This window comes from Acipenser ruthenus, chromosome 24 (assembly GCF_902713425.1).
Source record: "Acipenser ruthenus chromosome 24, fAciRut3.2 maternal haplotype, whole genome shotgun sequence".
NCBI lineage: Eukaryota > Metazoa > Chordata > Actinopteri > Acipenseriformes > Acipenseridae > Acipenser > Acipenser ruthenus.
Window position 1 is genome coordinate 975,792 of NC_081212.1, and position 20,751 is coordinate 996,542.

General features: G+C 42.3%; 1 protein-coding gene across 2 annotated transcripts; it reads left to right on the forward strand.

The window, feature by feature from the left end:
* Positions 1 to 1,232: 1,232 nt before the first annotated feature.
* LOC117430836 (vascular endothelial zinc finger 1-like) lies at positions 1,233 to 18,405 on the forward strand. Of its 2 annotated transcripts, XM_034051348.3 has the most exons (6): positions 1,233 to 1,368; positions 8,869 to 9,641; positions 10,982 to 11,051; positions 11,609 to 11,774; positions 14,853 to 14,894; positions 15,804 to 18,405. In XM_034051348.3, exons 1-6 carry the CDS (start codon positions 1,336 to 1,338, stop codon positions 16,139 to 16,141), a joined length of 1,422 nt encoding a protein of 473 aa, XP_033907239.1. In that variant the 5' UTR covers positions 1,233 to 1,335; the 3' UTR covers positions 16,142 to 18,405. The 2 variants fall into 2 exon arrangements, with proteins under 2 accessions (XP_033907239.1, XP_033907240.1); XM_034051349.3 differs by lacking the exon at positions 14,853 to 14,894.
* The last annotated feature ends 2,346 nt before the right edge of the window (positions 18,406 to 20,751 follow it).

Below are 20,751 nucleotides of genomic sequence, written 5' to 3' on the forward strand. Positions count from 1 at the left end.
TTTCATATTTAAAGTTACCAAACAGCTCTTCAGCATGCCCCAGGATGCTGGACAAGCTGATGGCATGTGACAGTAAATCCAATGTATTTAAATGATCCAGAACCGAGCACCACAGTAGTAAACCTCTACAGGTCTTAGTCAGACTGGAGGTACCTATCATGAATGCATTTTGTATCAGTTTACCAAGCGGACACTGATTATGAAGCAACTTCATATTTTGGGGGGAGAAAATGGCTGTCAGGCTACTTAAAAATACTGACCGCGCCCTCGGCGACTGTCTAAACAACCAAGCCTAAGGTCGGGAATGAAACCAGTTTACATGAGAATAATCAAATAGCTATCGCCGGTAAGGACAATAACATCCCTATTTAAAATAGTTGTAGATTATCGTGTAAAGTAACGGTAATTGAAGCTTTATTAAACAATGATACTAATAATAAGAATACAAATAATTATTACTAATAATACAGTTGGCATGTTTAACTCGTCGCGGAAATGTATAAATAAGCACCTATGCATTTATGTAGCACTATAGCCGCGCTGTAATCAAACAAGGTCCTAATTTATGATGATTAGGCAGTGTCGTTTATAAATACCGTAGATGCAACGGTTTACAAGTCTGAGAATTGGTCAATGCGGTGTCTTATTTAGATTATGCACCGTGTTGCGCATCCTATCGTCGCTTACATAGTGTTTGGCGCTGATATTTTTCAATGGGTTCGTGTTTTTCCCTCGGCAGCCGTGTCGCGCCTAAAACAAAAACAATTAAAATAAATAAATAAATAAATAAAATACTGGGGGTTATAAACGGTAAAGCATACATTTTTTTCAAATGCATGGGTTTGTTTTATTTAAGCCTGTGTCTTATCGTTAGGCGTTAAAAAAGAAAACAACAATAACACATCCCACACAAAAACGGTCAAAATGTAAAAAAACAAAATTGAAAACGGCACGAAATCTGCTTCACGACAGCAAAATTGAAAATGATTAACTTCTTTCCATCTTTCGAATGCCCCTGTCGGATCGCTGAAACAACCGCCGATAGGGGTGTTCGGCAAAACTCGATAAAAAAAACATATATATATATTTAAAGGTACGCTCGATAAACACGATACAAAGCTACAATTCAAAATAAAACTACAGGTTGTGTCGAATACTCTTGTATCCACGGACTCCGTCATTATCATGCAGTCGCTGTGGACCCTGCCTCCCCCCCCCATGTGCCTCCCTGAATGGTCCGGCCCCAGGGTTACAGGAAGTTGTAGCAGCTGCCATGTTTAGCTGCTTTGTTGTAGGCTTCTTGGAGATTTCCTGCAGTTTTTTTTAAGTGTTGCAATGGAGCCGAGTTGGAGTACATTCTTATTTCAGGTAAGGGAGCGAATAAAAGCGGAAAAGACCTTTGCGAGGCCTCGTTCGATGTATAAACCGTCTGTCCCGCGGTGCAGGGCGATTTTAAAAGGTTTAATTTGAGGTAAACCCAGCCAAGCAAAACAATGGTACACATCTACTGGGCTTCCAGCTGTGAGTCGGTACGGGCATGACGCTTGAAAAAAAAAAAAAAAAAAAATCTGGACTGCTTTCTTCTTGTCTCGTTTGTGTGTCTAAGTGATATTTTTCCAAATGCAACACTTTTATATCGGTTAAAATGGCTCCGAACAAGCAAAAAAACATGTATTTGTTTTCTCCCGATATAGATATTTTTAGGTGAAGTCGCCGCCAGCGCCACTTATTCGTTGGTTGGTTTTTTTTTTGTTTTTTTTTTCATTCGCCCCACCGGCGAGCTTTTGAGGGTAATACAAAAAATAACCATCCTCCTATCTGTATAATATTCCCAAACTTTGTTCTGCTGCTTGCACGGTCTATGTTTAAACGCAATGCATGTGATTCGGTGTATCTGCGGTATAATCTAACGCCTATTTTGCAGTGTAATCTGCCGTTTAAAAGCAAACCGATTGAAATGGTTTTGAAAAAAAAAAAAAAAAGGTTCAAGTCTGAATTTTTTAGACCACTATTTTGTATGTAAATGTTAAAGAATGATACCCCAGCCTTGGTAAAACAATCTACTAAAGTAAATCGCCGTAGATAATGTAACTTGAGAAGCATATTATACATGCAAATTAAATGTAGAAACAAGAAATTCAATCGTAAAATGTTTTTATTAACACGTATACTTTTATACATTCATCCACCCCCCCAAAATAAGAATTCTTATGCTTTGGCCCGTTCCCATAAAGAGACCTTCCTTGAAAATGGATAGTCCTTCCATGCACGCTTGAGCAAACAGTCCGCTCATCGGCTGGTATAGCGGAGCCTATTCAAATTCCATAGCTGAATCGTGAAATTCAAAACTGGTAGCCTGCAAACCGCCCCCACGCGAGATCTTTGTGCGCTGTAGTGATTTTAAAATGTTCAGTAGCCTGGGGGCGTTTGTATTTGCCAGATACTTTTTTTAAAAAATATTTTTCTTCTAGAGAATATAATTTATTGTATTACCCCAGGCGACTTTACAAATAGGTTTGTTTTTGATGTATTATACACTTCTGCCCAATTTCTGTTTTTATATACAGTATCAACGTGTACAGTCTGCTGTAGCAACTTTAATTTGAATCCATGAAAGGGATTTAAGAACACCATAGCTTGAAAAGCTGCTGAAGCTATACACAGCAGGCCTAGGCTCTGACAAGCATAACCAAAAAATAATTTAAAAGTATTCCTTTATTCTTACACTTGGTGTTTTGGGGTTTGTGGTGAAGTAAATCTTGTTAAAACTCTTGAAATGTCTTGTAATATAGGCTGTGATTAGTTGAAGAATTCTGAGGCAAGGTTAGCTGGAAGGAATAGAGCTTTTGGGCAACTAGAGATTATATATTATCATTTTAACCTGAGGGTTAAACGTGATTACAGGTTTGACCCCCCCCCCCACACAAAGCATGTGAATCAAGCCCCCCCCCCCCCCCCTTTTTAAAGCACTGGTGATTTCCCAGTTGGAGTGAAAGCAGTGCATGTAAAATTGTCCTCGGAGGTCACCAGTAATATTTACATAAGTACTGGGTCCCAGACCAGAAGTGCAGAAGGAGCAGCCTTCCTGGGTGGTGTAGAGTATTCTACAGCGTTTTCCGTTCCATGCCAGATTATCATATTCATAACGCTGAGGATCTTCAGAGCTCTGCAGATCAGATTCTTAGGCCTCCGGGAAAGTGGCACACACAGACGGCTGCTTCTTTTGAAGTGTGTCTGCTGAATGCTGTAATAGTGGCAGGTAGGATTACTGCCCTTCTGTTTGTGTCCAGGCAGCATTTCAGCTGTTAGCAGCTAATTGGTACCAGCCACGGAAGTGCCCACAGTGGTTTCATTTTAAAACTTGAAAGGGTATTACTTTCTGAACATGTGTGTGTATGTGCTTATAAGATGAACCCTGAACTAATGCATTCGAAAAAAAAACTTGAATTGGTGCTAGAATGACTATTCAAACAAACTTGACCATTTTTGTATTTATTTATAAACGACTGTGTCAATTCTTAAATGACACCCCTTCTGTAACTTTTCATTTTTAGGTAATTTGATGCACTGCTGACGTGTTTGGTAGATTATTCTTTTTTTTTTTTTTTTTTTTTTTTTTTTTTTAACTGTAATATAGTACAAATTGCACTTTTGTCTTCCAGCTGATTTTAATAGAAAACAATTTACGTTTACATTTTAGGAGAATGTTGGAACATGAAGAACACATGTTTGTCCCAGCAGTCATTTTTATGAATAATACAAACTTCCATTCAGGGGCCTCCATTACTCCCTACATTGTGAAATACACCACTGTGCACAGGGCTGGCTGTCTGTCTGTCTGTCTGCTCCAGTCCTGAGGGCTGTCTGGGTTTCACATGCTTACTGAATGGACAGGCTGAGCGCTCTGTGCTCCTAACAGCATAGCAAAGTCAATGCTGCCCTACTGCATTGCAAGAGCATTTGTGAAAACGAAGACCTGGAAACATTCCAAACCCTCTTTTATATAAAAAAAAAAAAAGAACCGAGAAAGGCTTCATGAATACTGCCAAACCTTATTCCTTCCGGCTGACTGACTGTGTCACTGGCTGTCTGAGCTGCTGAGGGCTAGGGCTAGGTTATATCCTGGAAACCACTGGCCTGGTTTGGATGAAATGCTTCACTGGCATTTGTTTGTGAGATGCTACCTGGTGTACACGTGTTTTTCTTCAATCCAGACATATTTTTTGTGTTGTTCCAGAGTCCCTGATATGATGCAGATGTTGTTTAGACAGTTGCTCATATACATAGTTTAGTTGCAGCTTTAAAAACAGGCCCCGGGTAGCGGACAGTAGAGAATCAGACTGACCTACAGCTGGCCCGAGGAACAAAGGTGCTTTAAGTGAATTTGGTATTAAACTGTGAAGCTGCGGAGTGAGGGCGAGTCATGCATGTTTTGTAAGGATGGTTTCCCACTTGTCTGGGTCATAGTTACAGCATTGTCGTCTTGACCGTTGGCATTGATAATGAGGGGTTGTAATCCAAATCTTTTTTGCAGTGGGTCGCTTTCTTGCAAACTAATGTGTTACTCATTTTTTCCTGTGGGAGCCCTTTGAAATCGTATGGCGCATGTGGTAGCGCTGTGTGGATGAAACGTACTGTATTACTTGCATGGGAGGAATGCGAGCAGTACCGACACTTGGAAAGGATTTGGAATTAAATGCTGGAATGTGTAAAGCCAGAGAAAGCGCAGTTTAGATTGCTAAATAATAACTTGCTGTGCTAGCAACCTTTCATGCAAAAAATATGCTGGCTTCCTTGTAGGTATCTCTGAACACTAGCATGTTTTTTTTTTAAATTTATTTATCATCTGAAACCTTCAAAATACATGAAAACATATTCAAAACAGTTTGAGGAGAAGACCTGGGGTCAATTACTTTGCAATGCACAATTAATTGCAATACAATTGAACCCGGGCACACCGGCGTAATTAGAATTCTAATTACACCATATCATTGATCGCTTGCAGTTCAGTTGCGCATTTATTTGTCATTCGATTGTTATTCTTCTGTTATCATACACTTTTGCTAACCCCGTTTGTTTGTACCTGTGGTTTATTTCTGGGTTATTTAGAATAGAGTGAACTTGTAAATGTGTGGAGTTGTTTGTTACTTTTTGGTGTAATTGTAATTAGAATTGTAATTACTGCATCATAATTGTAATTACTGCATCATAATTGTAACTGAACAAAACGGTATCTGTCCAGCAGCGGATCTGCCGAGCGGTGCCTCTGGACAGCCCTCTCCCCTGTGCAGATCAGATCAGATCCCCTCCAGGAGGAGACTGCACTTGTTTTCCACTTGTCTTTATTGACCTCTGCTTTCAGAGTAGGTTTATGTCAGAATCCTCCGTGCAGCATGAAAGCACAGCAGGTTCGTATCGCTGAGCCTCACATTTGAATCCGAGCTGTCATTAGTATCTGACTGCAGGGGCAATCCAGAGTTTGGGTCTGCGTGGAATCTGTGCCGCCCCCCCTCCTTTGGGAGGAAGATGCAGGGCCCGAGGTTGAAGAGGGGGACACGGCTTCTGTTTTACCAGCTCGGCAGCCGCATACAGTCGGGGGAACAAAATAAACTGGAATGAATCATGCAACTGAAGCAATGAAGAGGAAGTCACAAAGACCTCCTGTGGAGACTAAGTGCACCACTGCATGCTGTTCTTTTTATTTATAAGAGAAAAGGAAATGCATGGTATTGATTTGGAAATGGCACTACTGACTGGATGGCTGGCTGTGAAAGTAAATGTTCAGATTTATTAAAATCCCCCTTCCCTTCTCTCTTTCTTCAGTCAATGACACCCCATTGCATTTAAGCAGCAGGCAGCAGTGCGTTGATTTTGGGAGAAGCTCACACAGCACGCTGGCAGAACTTCAGGTTCTGAGAGGTCTGGAAGGGGCTTGGTTTTGGTGGTTAAACTGTTATGCTCTGCCTGTGGACACTAAACAAATCCTGACAGATGTGGAGAGTCCGCTTCGTTAACTTTACTCTTCTCCAGCACTTTGCGAACAGTCCTTTTTCATGTTTACTGCTTGTATACTGCTTGTATACAATACTTGGATTTAATGCAGAAAAAGTCTAGGAGGCTGTGAACATTGTACTGTATTTCATGAGCAGCTGAAACACAATGCAGATTTAAAAAAAGATTAAATTCAAAGTGCATTGCATTCCTGGTTGAAGCAACCCTGCCACCCCTTGTATTCCCGTCCTTATCTGGGCTCCCAGGAGTGTTTGGCTAAGGGGAATCCCTTCTTGTGTTATTGCACGCTGCTTTGTGATCGCAGCGTCACGAAGGGAAGGGGCTGTTCTACTGGTAGCCGTGACACTGCGGGCTGGTTCGCTGTGGCATGCGGGTGTCAGGTTCTCCGGTAGAACAGATGCTCAGATCAGTCTCTTCAGGGCTGGAAAATGGGCCCTTTTGCTTGTTTTATTTTGCAGCACAAGCGCTGCTTTGTAAAGCCTTTTAACTTCAACACAAAGCTTTAAATCTTTTCCACTCGTGTGAAAGATTTTTAAATTAAAATTACATTCCTGCCTGTCCTTGATTTTAGTGTCATTTTTCAACCCAGTCCTGAACCCCTGATATGAGTGATTGTCTATGCAGGTCAGCTGGGTGGGGGCATGTATTTAGGGAGACTGTCTAAATGCTGCTATGCAGTTGACTGCTTGTGATGGCACAGGTGCAGTGGTTGGGATCAGAGGTGGTAGAAGTGAGATCATAGCCAAACTCCCAGTGTGAGAAAAATGAAATAGATTTGGAAGGTGTATTTATAGATGTGAAGTAAGACGGTGGTGTTGAGCCAGCTAACTACGAAGCAACAGGAGTCGCGTTTCACCCTTTATATCCCCTTCGGTCATGATTTCGGAATTACTTTTTTAGAAATTTAAAAGTTTGAAAAAAACAACACGCTATGCATTATAAAATGGATAGATAGATCGGAAACTTCACGTGATAGTCATGCACGCAGTGACTGAAGGGGATTTAAATGGTGATCTTTTTTTTTTTTTTTTTGTGCCAGTAAACTGCTAGTGCTGTGTAGGAGTTGGAAGGGGCACAGGTGTGCTGGCCTGGTATTGGCAGGTATTTTAGCATTTTGTGTCTAACCTGGAGTCCTATAGCTCTTAAGAGCACCGTTTCTCAATGGCTGGTCTGTGGACCTGCTCCAGTATAACCTATACAGTTTTCATTTGCAGCGGTCCTTTTTCTACAGAGCACCTCTCTGATGTTTGGTTTTGCTGGTTTCCTGGTCAGAGAGAGTGTGTTTCACTGCTACAGTCGAGTCACATGGAGAGGAATGGCTCCTAGCAGGATATCCTCTTACCCGCTACAGATTTAGATCCTTGAATGCCAGCATGTGCTGTGAGGCTCGCTTCACCTCTAAGCTCTGGTGTTTTGAAGGGTCTGAGGGTTAGGAGTCCTTGTCTAGTGTTCTACAGAAAAGCATGCTGTACTGTGCATCGTTTTGGACACAGTGGACCAGATTTGCAAAGGAATGCTACACTTTACAAACTCATCCAGAGCCCTCCTGCAACCAACCAAGTTCTTTCTTGCAAGTTTTGTAATATGGATTTGCATGCAGAAAACTTGCAGGGCAGACTTTGTACTGTACTTGCTTTACAAATCTGCTCCGTTCACACTTCAGATTGCCCATGTTACTTGCAGAGCTCGGACAAAAATGCCTGCAATATGAAACACGCATCTTTCTGTGTAAATGGGCTGCCCCTCCTCGCATGACTGGCTGATTTTGAAGTCACTTTCAGTCATGATGGGCAAGACTACAGGTCAGATGGATTCTAGCTGACAAATAGCATGTGCTCGGTCCAGACCGTGATCTCAAACATGGACCCAGAAGATAATTTATATATAATATATTCACGCAGGAACAGCCCTCCAGAATGATTAAAGCACCTTTTACAAGTTTATAATGTCAGAATCTTCAGTATTTCTGCGTTTACAGTGTGCTAGGTATTCATTCTGTCATTAATCTCAACTGCATTTTGAAGTGCTTCCTCTCGGTTGTAACACCTTTCCCTTAGACAGGGGTGAAGTACGTCTTCTGTTTAAACATTGACTTCATCTTTTGGCTTTGGCAGGAAATTCCTGTCTATTTTTACAGTAGGACAGAATCAGTATTTTATCAGTGAGGTTGCATTCAAACCGTGAGTGTGCATACTGTGTACATGCTGAAAAGCTCTCTACAGGTACTGCACTTGTGTGAAGTTTTCTCTTTTGGTATAATAGTTCAGAACTTTTAGGTGACTGCTTTTGTTTCATTTGATTGCATCTGGATTAATTAGGACTGTTAAATCTAGCATGGCAATTTAGTTAAAATGATTACTCTTTTATAAAAGTACAACATTTCATAGTCTGTCTGTCCTCCATGCACTAAGGGCATTTTGTTTGCTTATCTGAATTCGGTGGTGGCTTATTGTCTTTGTGGGTGTAGCCGTGCCAAGGGTGTAGATTAAAGATCTTTGCTTTGAAGATGCACACATTTCCCTTCTAGCACACAGTACAATTTCTCAGACAGAGCTGTGATCTAAATTTGAATTTGATGCAGAACAAGACGGAAAGGGACTGAGCAAGCAGTGTGTTCTGCTAAGTGTAGCTGAATATGCATCGGTACTTACTCTGAAAGCAGGATCCAGACTCCGTATCATTAGGCATAATAAATAGTAGTTTTCTTTCTTTGCAATGTGCTGGTGTGACGTGAAAGTTCTGGTTTGCTGTAATACACGGAGCCCCTGCCCTCAAGTTAAGGCTTGGAAGAGTTTGGATACATTGGGTGCCGTACCATTCTAGTAATCATTCTGCTTTGTTTCTCTTTCCTCCCAGGCGAACGAAGCCTTGCATCACCAGCACCAGGTGGCTCAGAACAGCCTCCTCCCGCTGCTGAACTCTGTGTCCGATCAGCCTGACCAGAAGCCCAGCCTGCCCATCCCCCTGGAGCAGAAGCCCCCCTCGAGCTCCTCCGAGCACCTCAAAGACAATGTGGGGCCCGGCGGCGGAGGAGGAGGGGGGCAAGTCGCGGGTGCCATCAAGAAGGAGCACAAAACCAAAACGCCCTTCATCTGCGGCTACTGCAACAAGGCCTTCAGGGACAGCTACCACCTGCGCCGGCACGAGTCGTGCCACACGGGCGTCAAGATGGTGTCGCGGCCGAAGAAGACGGCCCAGACTGCACCCACCATGGTGCCCCTCATCTCCTCCCCAATCCCCCGGGAGAACAGCAGCACCCCTTCCTACGTGTCGACCATCGCGGGCCTCCTCACCACCGCCACCACCTCGGTGTCCACAGGCTCTAGCATCATGTCTCCCGGCATCATGGGCAACGCGCAGCACCCCCCACCCGGCACCGGCGCCCCCCCGAAGAAGCCAGCCAAGCCCGTGAAGAAGAACCACGGCTGTGACATGTGCGGCAAGGCCTTCCGCGACGTCTACCACCTGAACAGGCACAAGCTGTCCCACTCTGACGAGAAGCCCTTCGAGTGCCCCATCTGCCAGCAGCGCTTCAAGAGGAAGGACCGCATGACCTACCACGTGAGGTCCCACGAGGGCGGCATCAACAAGCCTTACATCTGCTCGGTCTGTGGGAAAGGCTTCTCCAGGTACGTGGCTCACGCTTTTCTGCAACTCCCTTCATATAAAAAAAAACCCACTTTCTTCTGATTTCTGTGAAAGCCCTGGCATTGTTAAATCTGCTGTATTTGTTAACATGCTTTGGAACAAATCGATTGATCAGTTTACTAAATGTTTTTGTCTCAAAACGTTGCTGTTGGTATTTCTAAATTTAGCAGTGACTCATTTAGCAGTGACGCTCAGTAAATGTTCTGCTCTACTTTAAGATGCAGAACCCTTTTTAAACGCCAGCTCTGGTTCCCAGTAATGAAGTCTCATTGCATTGGTTTGACAGTCCGGTCTTGTTAGTTGCCACCATGCATCTTTCTGTTCTCCCGAACCCAGGCTTCTGGTGAAGCAGTAGTTTCCCTGCAAGCTGCTTTAGATTCTGTGTAAGTCCGTTCATACTGTGCTGTTCTGTGTGCATGCTTCCTGAAAGAATCATTTTAATAAAGCTGAAAATTAATAAGCAGTGAGCAGCGAGTGAAACACGAAACCAAGAGAAACTTTCTGGGGTTTAGTATGAGAGAAAGCTTTGTCAAGGATGACTGGGCTTCTGCAGTTGATCATGACAGATGTGCTGATTGCTCTGTGGCTGTGTCCTGCAAGCTGTATAAGCATACTGTCCAAGGTCTGTCACCACGCATGGTCTTGTAAAAACACATCACGCCCACAAGAGCGCCGCTGACTCGTTTCACATTAAGATCAGAGATGCTGCGTGGCCACAGTACAGCTCATGGAATCAATGGTACAAAGGGCAGCAGGAGCCAGCCGGGATGATGCAGCAGTTTCCAGTGTGTTCTCTGTCGGAAGCAACTTGTGTAAAATATAATTTTTTATTTTGAGCTGAGTGGGCACTGTTTATATTTCACACTTGGCATCAAACTCGAGGGAGAGCAGAAACATTTTTGCAATTTTTTTTTTTTAATAATATGACTTGGCTGTGATGTGCTTAAGGATATCACTGCATGTATTATTATTATTTTATCTTTAAGTACAACCTACAATAAAAGTAACACAACTTATTCATATAGTATGATTTTTTTTAAAAGTTGTTATTTCAGCATTGTTTTAAAGAGATTCCTGACATTTTTTTACCACCCATTCAGTGCTAGTGACCCTGCTTCGTAATGCCCTGTCCACCCCTTCATTGTGAGTCATAGGAGTTCTAGAACGCTGGGGTTGTAGAATGTTCTTGATTGGGGGGGATCAGAGTTTCAGAAGGATTTGCTCTGAAGATCTGTAGTAAGTGCACTGTGGTACTGCTGCACCGGGCTAGGGTGTGAGGATGTGATTTTATGTTTTAATACGTTCATTTTGTTTTTTTCAGGCCTGATCATTTAAGCTGTCATGTGAAGCACGTCCATTCCACAGAAAGACCCTTCAAATGCCAAGTCACGGTAAAGAAACGTTACACTTACTACATTGAAACAAGTTGCATGCCTTTCACCTGCTATAGAGTGAATGTACTTGTGTGTGTGGTTAATACTCCACTGTTAGTAATGACTTGAATAAGGCACTGGCAAGCACCAAGGGTGCAGGCCATGTATGTCAGGTGTAAGTGTAGATTTGGGTCGGGTAGAATATTTTCTGCTCGGCAAACCGTACCTTGCTGTGCTGTAAGTGAATGCGGGAATCGTTTGCAGCGATTTAAAATTGTATTGTAACTTTTTATTTAAATACTGTAACTAAAAAAAAAAATGGTATGTTTTTTTTAAAAACTCTTTTGGAAAGCTATTTGTGTTTTTCATTTGGGTGTTGGTATTAATCGAATACGTACACAAGTTAATTGGTGGAATTAGTAATTGTGATTTCATTCAGGCACTGCAGTACTATTACTGATGAGAAACTCATTTTGCTAGAATATCTTTTTTACAAAGATGAAAGTTATATGAATGAATGTGCGCCATCTCTCTGCAGTTTGAAACCCATTCTTCTGTCCACTCTCTCTCTGCAGGCTTGTACAGCTGCTTTCGCTACCAAAGACAGACTGCGCTCGCACATGATTCGCCACGAAGGGAAAGTGACCTGTAATATCTGTGGGAAGATGCTGAGCGCAGCCTACTTCACCAGCCATTTGAAAACACACGGGCAAAGCAACTTCAACACATCCTGTAACAAAGGTACGTAAGACAAGAAGACAACGAGAAGGGGGCTGCCTTGTGGAGCTCGTACAGATAGTAAATCTGGCCACAATGCAATTAACCTTTTAGCTAAAGTGGAGGGGGAATGTGTTCTACACAAGTTACATGTTGGTTGAATGCGCATACATACAGCTTTGCATCATCTCTATTAAATGCATGCTCTGATTTCTTTCACTTCAGCTAAAAGGTAATTGCGTTGGCCTCCGCAGAGAGGCGGTCACAGTGTGGGACAGGTATTCCATGGGTTAAGTCAGAAATCGCACTGTGATCACTGCAGTGCTGTCGGGATCTCCTACTGTTCAAGGTGCATTCAGATTGAAGGGGAATCCCAGTGCTGTGCTGCGTGTCACTGAAACCTCGAACTTGAGCTCCCAGTAAAACTAGGAATGGCATGTACTGCTGTGCACTGGGAGGCGTCTTTACAACCCTTTAAGATGCAAAGGAAGATCAGCCAGAGGAACCACTGCTGAAGTCCCGGGAGGAAAGCAAGCATTTACTTTGAGCTGCAAAATCTGGACTCTGGAATGTATAATTTGCAGTCACATTGTCAGTATGGTTGCTATGATTAACTCGTGCACACCCAGGATTAACTATCTCATACACATATGTATTTAAAACCACTGACCTAGGAAGTTTTAAGTTGGGAATGTATACATTTTCTGCCTATTTTCCACGCACTTGATAAATAAGTTGCATGTCTGGTCAGGCTTTGGATAAACCTGTTGGGTTTTTTTGTTTGTTTTTTTTTAAGCAGGTGAGTCAGTTGTGAAAACGGCTCCTTGTGGTGGTTAACTCTTCGTATTCTTTGTGTGTATGCTGGGTCTAGCGAAGCACATACTAAAACCTGGAATGACTGAAACTGCTATGAAATAGGAGTCTTATTTCTATCCCTGTTCCCACTAACAAAGCAACCCTGCCCCCCCCCCCCAAATACAGTCCATTTTAGCAACGAAGGACAAACCGGTGTATTGCATAGTTAAATTACACTACATGTTTTGGCATGTGAATAACAGGTTTTAATACATGCTTGATTAACCACAGTGTATAGGTAACAAGCTCAGGTGTGTCTTAAACTCGTAGTAAAACCAGGAATGGATCAAACTGTTATGCAATGGGAGTCGTATTTCCATCCTTGCTTACATTTCCACTGTAATCCTATGAACTTGAACCGGTTCAAGGGCTTGTTCAGACGAAAGTACTGAATTCCAGCCTAAAATGAAGATTAAAATAAAAATATACCAGCTGGTTACTATCTGAAGGGTGTTCCTTTTGCACTTCCAGGAAAATTGAGTTCTTATGATTTTGTTTTTAATCGGCCGTTTATCATCGCACTTCAGAAATACAGAAGAGTCCTTCAGAAACCGGAGAGCACAGGCTGGTTAGTGGGCTGGTGCAGGCGTTCAGTGGCTGCCTTTCTGATCTTCATGTGAGGGCTCTGCTGCTCTGCTGTGGGTGCTGAAGAGCCATGAGAGCCTATCTTTCCCTTGCCTGTCAGTGTATGAGCGTGTGTCACTCCTGTCACCCTCGCTGTAAGACTGGGGGCTGATTTCAGGTGGCTTCTTAGCAGCCATAGAAACTGGACGTCTCGAGGCAGGCAAATGAGGGAGCGTTGATTTATTTGGAATTTATAAATTGCATAGGAGAAATCAACCAATCACTATGCAGTGTTTGCCAACATTCCGGTACCTCCTCCTGTGTGCAGATGTCATCCTGTGCATAGAACATCACGCGTCATTCCGGTACCTCCTCCTGGGTGCAGATGTCATCCTGTGCATAGAACACCACGCGTCATTCCAGTACCTCCTCCTGTGTGCAGATGTCATCCTGTGCATAGAACATCACGCGTCATTCCAGTACCTCCTCCTGTGTGCAGATGCCATCCTGTGCATAGAACATCACGCGTCATTCCAGTACCTCCTCCTGTGTGCAGATGTCATCCTGTGCATAGAACATCACGCGTCATTCCAGTACCTCCTCCTGTGTGCAGATGTCATCCTGTGCATAGAACACCACGCGTCATTCCAGTACCTCCTCCTGGGTGCAGATGTCATCCTGTGCATAGAACACCACGCGTCATTCCAGTACCACCTCCTGTGTGCAGATGTCATCCTGTGCATAGAACACCACGCGTCATTCCAGTACCTCCTCCTGGGTGCAGATGTCATTCTGTGCATAGAACACCACGCGTCATTCCAGTACCTCCTCCTGGGTGCAGATGTCATCCTGTGCATAGAACACCACGCGTCATTCCAATGCTCAGCTTCACTTTCAAGGTCCTCTCACCCACATGTTCCATCTGTAATTTTAAAATGCGGTTTGAACTTTTTATTTTAACCTTGTTTTTAGTCTTAGAAAATTGTGTTGCGAGAGAGGCAAAGGTTTTAGTTCTCTTGATGCACTGTGAATGAATTTTGGAGGAAAGAAATTCACCGGGCTGTTCCTGAGCCTTTTAATGGCTGTGCTAAAATGTGACTGAAAAAAAAACATGTTTGCTATTAATGAAAAGTTTCTCTTTTTAGAACAGTCTTTATTTGTAATGCAACTTTTTTCCCCTCCCTTGTGTACCTGTTTTGTCCTTTTTTGTTTTATCCTATAGCTGGATTATATATATTTATTTTATTTACTAGTGCATTGGTACCACCCCAGCTGCAAAAAGCTGGTGCCTGCGTTGTTAACATGTGCCCCAAATGAGTCTGAGCTCGTTGATTTTATCTGTTTATCACTGTCTAGTGTTACATCCCATTGAAATCCGTATGAATAATTGAGCTCTTTGCAGCACAAAAGGTTGAATCTTTCTTAACCCTTGTACTGTGTTGGGGTTGCCACTCCAAAATGGCTTTTTGCAATTGATTTCCCATAAATAGTAACGATGCATGCAGATGTTTGTCTTGGTGCTTTTAATTTTTTTTTTACCTGTAAAATGACGCAACACAGACGATTTTGAAAGACGACGTGGTGCAGGGGTTAACAAACCAGGAGTCCAGAGAAGATGCCCCCCTGTTTGTCTGCCTTGAGCAGCCTGTTATAATGCTGTTGTGTGTCTGTATTTCTGACTAGGATTAGGTGACTGGATTTGGAACACGTTGGGGGAAAGAAAAGGTAATACTGTAGCTCGATACGAAACTCTTCGAGGTGTGATGGAACATACAACTGTTCACAAAACACTGAGGTCCTTGATAGCAGCTGTGATTGATCTAGTCTAGCTTGGATTGAGCTTTGTGTGAAGAATTTCAGCAAAGCGCATTTCCCCTGTCCTTTTAACGTACATACGGGTGGTGAATGATTTATAAAACCTCAGAATGTACACTGGCAAAACCATAATTGTACTGGTCACATAACTAATTTAGTACACTGATGATGGCACTAGCCGAGACTTTTGGCAAAATATATATATTTTTTTCCGAATGCAGACATTTCATTTAAGTGTCTGGAAACATGAGCTGTAGTATAAGACGTTGACAGCAAGGATCTGTACTATTGTATTAAACTTCAGTGGGGTAATGCTTGGGCAGTGCGGTTGTTTGTTGTGATTAGTCTTCACATGTATAATATTGTATAGGGTGCAGTGTGATACATGCTGACATACTCCCTGGGAGTGGGGTGAAAATCACCATGTATCTTGCACAGCGCTCTGCCATATTTTTTATAATATATAGTTCAACATATATAGTTATAATTAAACCGTATAGCTAATTTTTAATGTGATAACATTTCCTTCTGATATACAAAGATATTTCAGCTGGCTGTATTCCCTCAATATCAGGGTCTGCTATATATTAGACATTTCAGATGGCTGAATCACATCATCATCAGGGTCTGCTATAATAAAGAAATTTCAGACGGCTGTATCCCATCAATATCAGGATCTGCTACATATTGTACAGACCTTTCAAACGGCTGTGTACCATCATTATCAGGGTCTGCTTTATATTATTGATGCTCAGCAACAGACCTGCTCTCTAACGTCTCTCTCTCTCTCTCTCTCTCTCTCTCTCTCGTATGTTTCAGACTCTAGTGATGTTTGCAACTCTGCTTCTGCGACTCCGGTGACGGTGTCGGCCCCAATCACCACCGGCATGAGCCGCTGCAACATGAGCAACCCCGTCACCATCGCGGCTCAAATGAACATTAGCACCAGCACGGTGAACATCACCTCCCCGGTCAACCTGCCGCACCCGGTGACCATCGCCACCGCGCCCATGAACATCGCGCACCCCGTCGCCATCTCCACCCCCATGTCTCTCTCCAGCGCCATGAATATAACCGGCCCTTTAAATATAGCGATGCGACCCATGGAAAGCATGCCTTTTCTTTCCCAGGTCCTGCCTTCCTCCCCTCCCTGGTAGACTCCCTCTTTCCCCTTCCCTCCGTCCCTCCCCCAGTATTAAGTTTACTTTGCATAGGCAGGTATGGTATGGAGAGAGGAGCTGTCCCTTTGCTTGGCTGCAGTACAGCTGCCTTTTTTTTTTTTTTTTTTTTTTAAGAAAAAAAAAAAAAAAAGTAAACTTAGGGCTTAGTATTAGGGCTTTCTGAAGCACCTCTGTCCAAAACAGAATACAGTTGCTGTTTTTAATCGAATGAAAAAAAAAAAAAGTGCAAGATTAATTTGGTTTTGCGAGCAAAGACGTCTTTCACGTCAGGTAAGCGAGGATTCTGTTGTGTGTCAAAGTCGCGCGCCCCTTTTTTTTTTAGGGTGTCAAATGCAATCCATGTGCATTGCTGGTTATCAAGAGTTTCGTAAGACTTCCTAATACACATAGCAGCTGTCTCTTATTGTAGCCTGCAGATCAGTATTTAACAGTGTGTTTTTAAGTGTGTTTTTTTTTAACGGTAAAGGGACAAAGACTTCCAATCGGAGGGCAAAGATGATTTCAAATGGTCACGTATGTAGACGTGTGTTTGTACAGAGCGATTTGTTACGCTGTATTCAGTAAGGTACGTGGACAGTATCTTAAACAGTTAAACTGGATGGATTATTTTTTTACCCTTCCAATCGTGCCACCCACAGCGATCGTTAAGGCTTTTATAGACTAAAGATGTAAAAACAAACAAAATATCTAAGTGTGTGTTGGGGATAGCTGGGATGAGCTTCTGACTTTTTATACAGTTATAAACCAGTTTCTGGATTTTCAGTCATTTTACAGGATTTCAAACTAGGAAAAGAAACTTGCACTGAATGCATAGCCCATGTTTTTAATTTTCTAAAAGAGCAGTATTATTATTATTATTATTATTCAAGATCAAATGAAAGTGTTGACCTGCAAAAGTACCAGGTCTGCACTGTAGATAGAAATGCGCCATCTAGTGGCTTGGGAACATGCCGAGGTTTGTTCCAAAGGTCACCATGATTAATATTCTTAATGTTGTTGTTATTATTATTACACCGGTGATGGATCCTAGTTATTATTATTTTTTTTAATTAGAATTCTATTTTTATCCCTTTTTTATTGGAAGAATAGAAAGCGTAGTATGGACCTTACACTCAGGAACTCTGCTGAGGATAGAGAGCCCGGTGATCGTGTTATGTAAGTGTTTCATGTCTCACACATAACTTTTAATCCTGGAATTGTAACGTTGCATTTGTAAATATATATGGTACACCATATACTTCTGCTGAGCTGAACTAAGCATAGATGAGAGAGAGAGAGAGAGGCAGGGATCCAAGAACGGAGTTAGAAATGCTGCCGTCCATTCAGACTTGCTCACAGATCAGCTGACCCGGTCCCAAGCATTGCTACATTTTTACTGTAGCTTGGATCGGTTCTTGTAATAAAGAATTGTTCTGTGTGCCAGCGTGCAGTTAGTCCCCTTGTCGTAAGAGACGCCCACCTAAAAAAAAGGACTTTCCCCAGATCTCTTTTTATATTATGTATGTGTTTCCTGAAGGTGGCAGAAGCTGTTAACTCTTAAACTCAGTGTGTTGAGCAGCCCTCTCCACTGCTTTTCCTTTTTTACTGTCAAAGTGGAGTCCTACTTTCTCAAAGCAGCTGCCAGACCAAATGCTGAAGCCTATCGTCGTCTCTTGAGGTTGACAGGCACGCTTCTAAAGCTGTTAAACACTACTGTGATTAACTGGAGACAGAGCAAACCCTGAGATCACTGTACTGTACATACAGTAACGCGTACTGTGTGTCATTCATTAACTTTCTCAATCCTAGATCATCTCATAAAGACGATGAACTATTTTAATCTTGCTGAAATTCTGTTGCATCCTAATTTATCACTGTACCCAAGGCTGGCCGATGTGTTCCTGTCAGACTGGTACAACAAGCAATTCTTGGATCCCTGCCGAGGCAAAGGGAATGTATATCTCTGTACAAAACCATTTAGTTCCGAGGACGTGGTAGTTAGGCTAGACATCTGTGCAAGAGGAAGTAAGAACCTTTTATAAACCTTTTGTATTAGAACATTAACAATGGTCATTTTGTTTTGTATATATAAATATATATATGAAGACTTTAGACTTTCCGATTTAGCGGAAAGGAAAAAACATTCCTACATTTTTTTTTTTAAATGTATGTTTTGTCAAAAATAATTATGTAAACATATGCCCAATGTTTTTATGTGCCTTTTATTTGGAGGGTCTAAATAAAAGAACTATGAAACAGGATTGTGGATTTTTATTTGGGATGTACGGCTGTCTGTCGCTGCTGTCTGCCTGCACCTCGCCTTTCACAGTTTTCAGGACATACCCGGAGAGAAATCATTTATTTGTTTTAGTAGTATTTAGCATTTTGATATTTTTATTTCTCTTTAGGGCTCTTTAATTGTCCAGAAAAGTTGTGAATTTGTGGCACAAACCATTGAAAGCTGTATGAGGATAACCCACTGTCTGAGTCTGATAGTAATGCCTGGCTGTTTGTGCCATACAATCCTTAGGGGTGTGATACCACAAATGGTAGATCTGAAATATATTTGTAAGACCGTGCCAGTTTGAAAAGGGTCAAATGTCTGTTGCCCAGAAGAGTGGCTGCAGTGCCATTGAATGGGCTGCTGGTGCAACATTCTGTACTGGGCACCTGTCTGCAGGAAACTGGCAGATGGCAGCTGTTCGCCCAGATTTAAGAATCATTGGTACGTGTGGAAACAATGGGGCCGTTCATTCACGGAAACCTACGGAGCACATGCACTCTCCAGGAATTAATGAGATAAACCTAGTATTGATGCTAGAGTCTCTCATTGTGTTGCTGGTTATATGGTGTATTTATTCAAACGCCTTAACATGTGCTTTTTTTTTTTGCTGTTCTTGTAATTTGAAGGAGATTTATTTACTACTTTACACCCATTTTTTAATGCGAGCGCCATCTTCAACAAAATCACCGTTTGATGTCTATCGCGTCTCATTATGCCCAACAGCAACAACACACGTTCTGCAAACACACTACGAGCATCCCCTACAAAAAAAAAGCTGGAACGACTTCCCTAGTAACATGAATTGACTAATGAAACAGTTGGCAAAGCCGTTTCTTTTGGTGCTGCTGTAGATTTGGAAACGGTCTCATGTTGTGGGAACGACGTGGGTGTGAATCGGATGGCCTGGAGCTCTGCAGTGCTTTGAACAATGGCTGGCACTGCAGGTGCTGTTTTTCACTGGGGAGTCTTCATTGTTCCCTCACCCCTGGGATTAGACAGGCATATGCTCCTCAGGCTGTGCTACAATCAGGATTCACCATCTGGATTGCACTTCTCCGGGTTCGACTGTATCTGTCCGATACAGTTGTTAGTTTGGTTTCAAATCGTTTGCTGCATACTAGTTGGTTCAAATCAAATGCGTTCCACTTCTGCAGTCCTTTGTATGCTGGTGTGTTCTTTCAATGGGTTTGCTTGAATGTGTTCCACGCCCTTTCTTGTAAGCATATTACATTAAAAGGGAGGATACCTATAAAAGCCTTTTTGAAAAATAAAAATAAAGGCTTTTCATTATCATTAAAAGCAATGTTTTGTTTTCCAGACCAGTGTGTTCGTTCTGGGGAGTCAAAGTGAAAACCAGGGAAGGGCAAATAAAAGCTATCATTTTATATCCATTTGAGCAAAGTGTTTGACTCCTTTATGCACAGCTGAGCCTGTCTGCCAGAAGGCTGAGTTCTTATAAACTGTGGAATAGGAACACACAGCACAAGCTTAGCACACTCAACTAAAAGCTTTTCCAAAGCAATGGACATTTATCTAGGTAGCTTCTGGATACCGTGCAATGGAAAACGCAGTTACGTGTGAGGTGAAGCCACGTGCACAGGCACCTGGCTGTGTGGTTATTTCACAGCAATGCTCACCTTGCAGTGTGTTATTGCTGTTATAGAAAGGCTAAGATGGAATTCAACAGAGCGGTCTCTGCAGATGCTTCATCTATACAAGTGGCTTTACCGGATTGTCTTTTGCAATATACTGGCACACAACATATCACAGTTAAATGTGTAGTGCAATATAACACATTGGCCAATATACAGATCACTTCCACTGTCCATATATGGGATCATGTATTTTGTAACACTGTCTTTTAATACATGTATGCAATATATTGACATATGTTAATTGCTTGATATATATTTTAATAATATAGTGTTAAATGTGAATTGATACATTAGACTATATATTTTCAATATCGGCATAGGAGACAGATACACTCTTAATGATTAGCCAGCGGAGCAGGTAAAGCTCCAGTCCTGGGACCCAGCTGTAGTCCAGTCCATGCTTTCATTTCATCCAGGTCCTGTACTTGTCGTGAATCTGCAGTTTTTTTCTATTAGGACCAGGTTGACACATAAACCTGCCAGTTTAACCCTTTACACTACAGACTATCTGTATTGGGGTCCAAGAGTAACAGCACTCAACACTGCTGAGCACAACATTGAATAAACAACCGCAAACCTGCCCCATGTGTTTTACGTGACACCTGTTATTGTCATGAAGAATCTGAGTATTGCATTAAATGTGTATTATAAAACTTCATAAGGACTCT

Excerpts from the sequence above, each read along its gene's own strand:
- LOC117430836 (XM_034051348.3), top strand. The coding sequence starts at position 1,336 with ATGGAGCCGAGTTGGAGTACATTCTTATTTCAG. Across the intron at positions 9,642-10,981 it reads TGTGGGAAAGGCTTCTCCAG|GCCTGATCATTTAAGCTGTC; the intron begins GTACGTGGCTCA and ends TGTTTTTTTCAG. Across the intron at positions 11,052-11,608 it reads CCTTCAAATGCCAAGTCACG|GCTTGTACAGCTGCTTTCGC; the intron begins GTAAAGAAACGT and ends CTCTCTCTGCAG.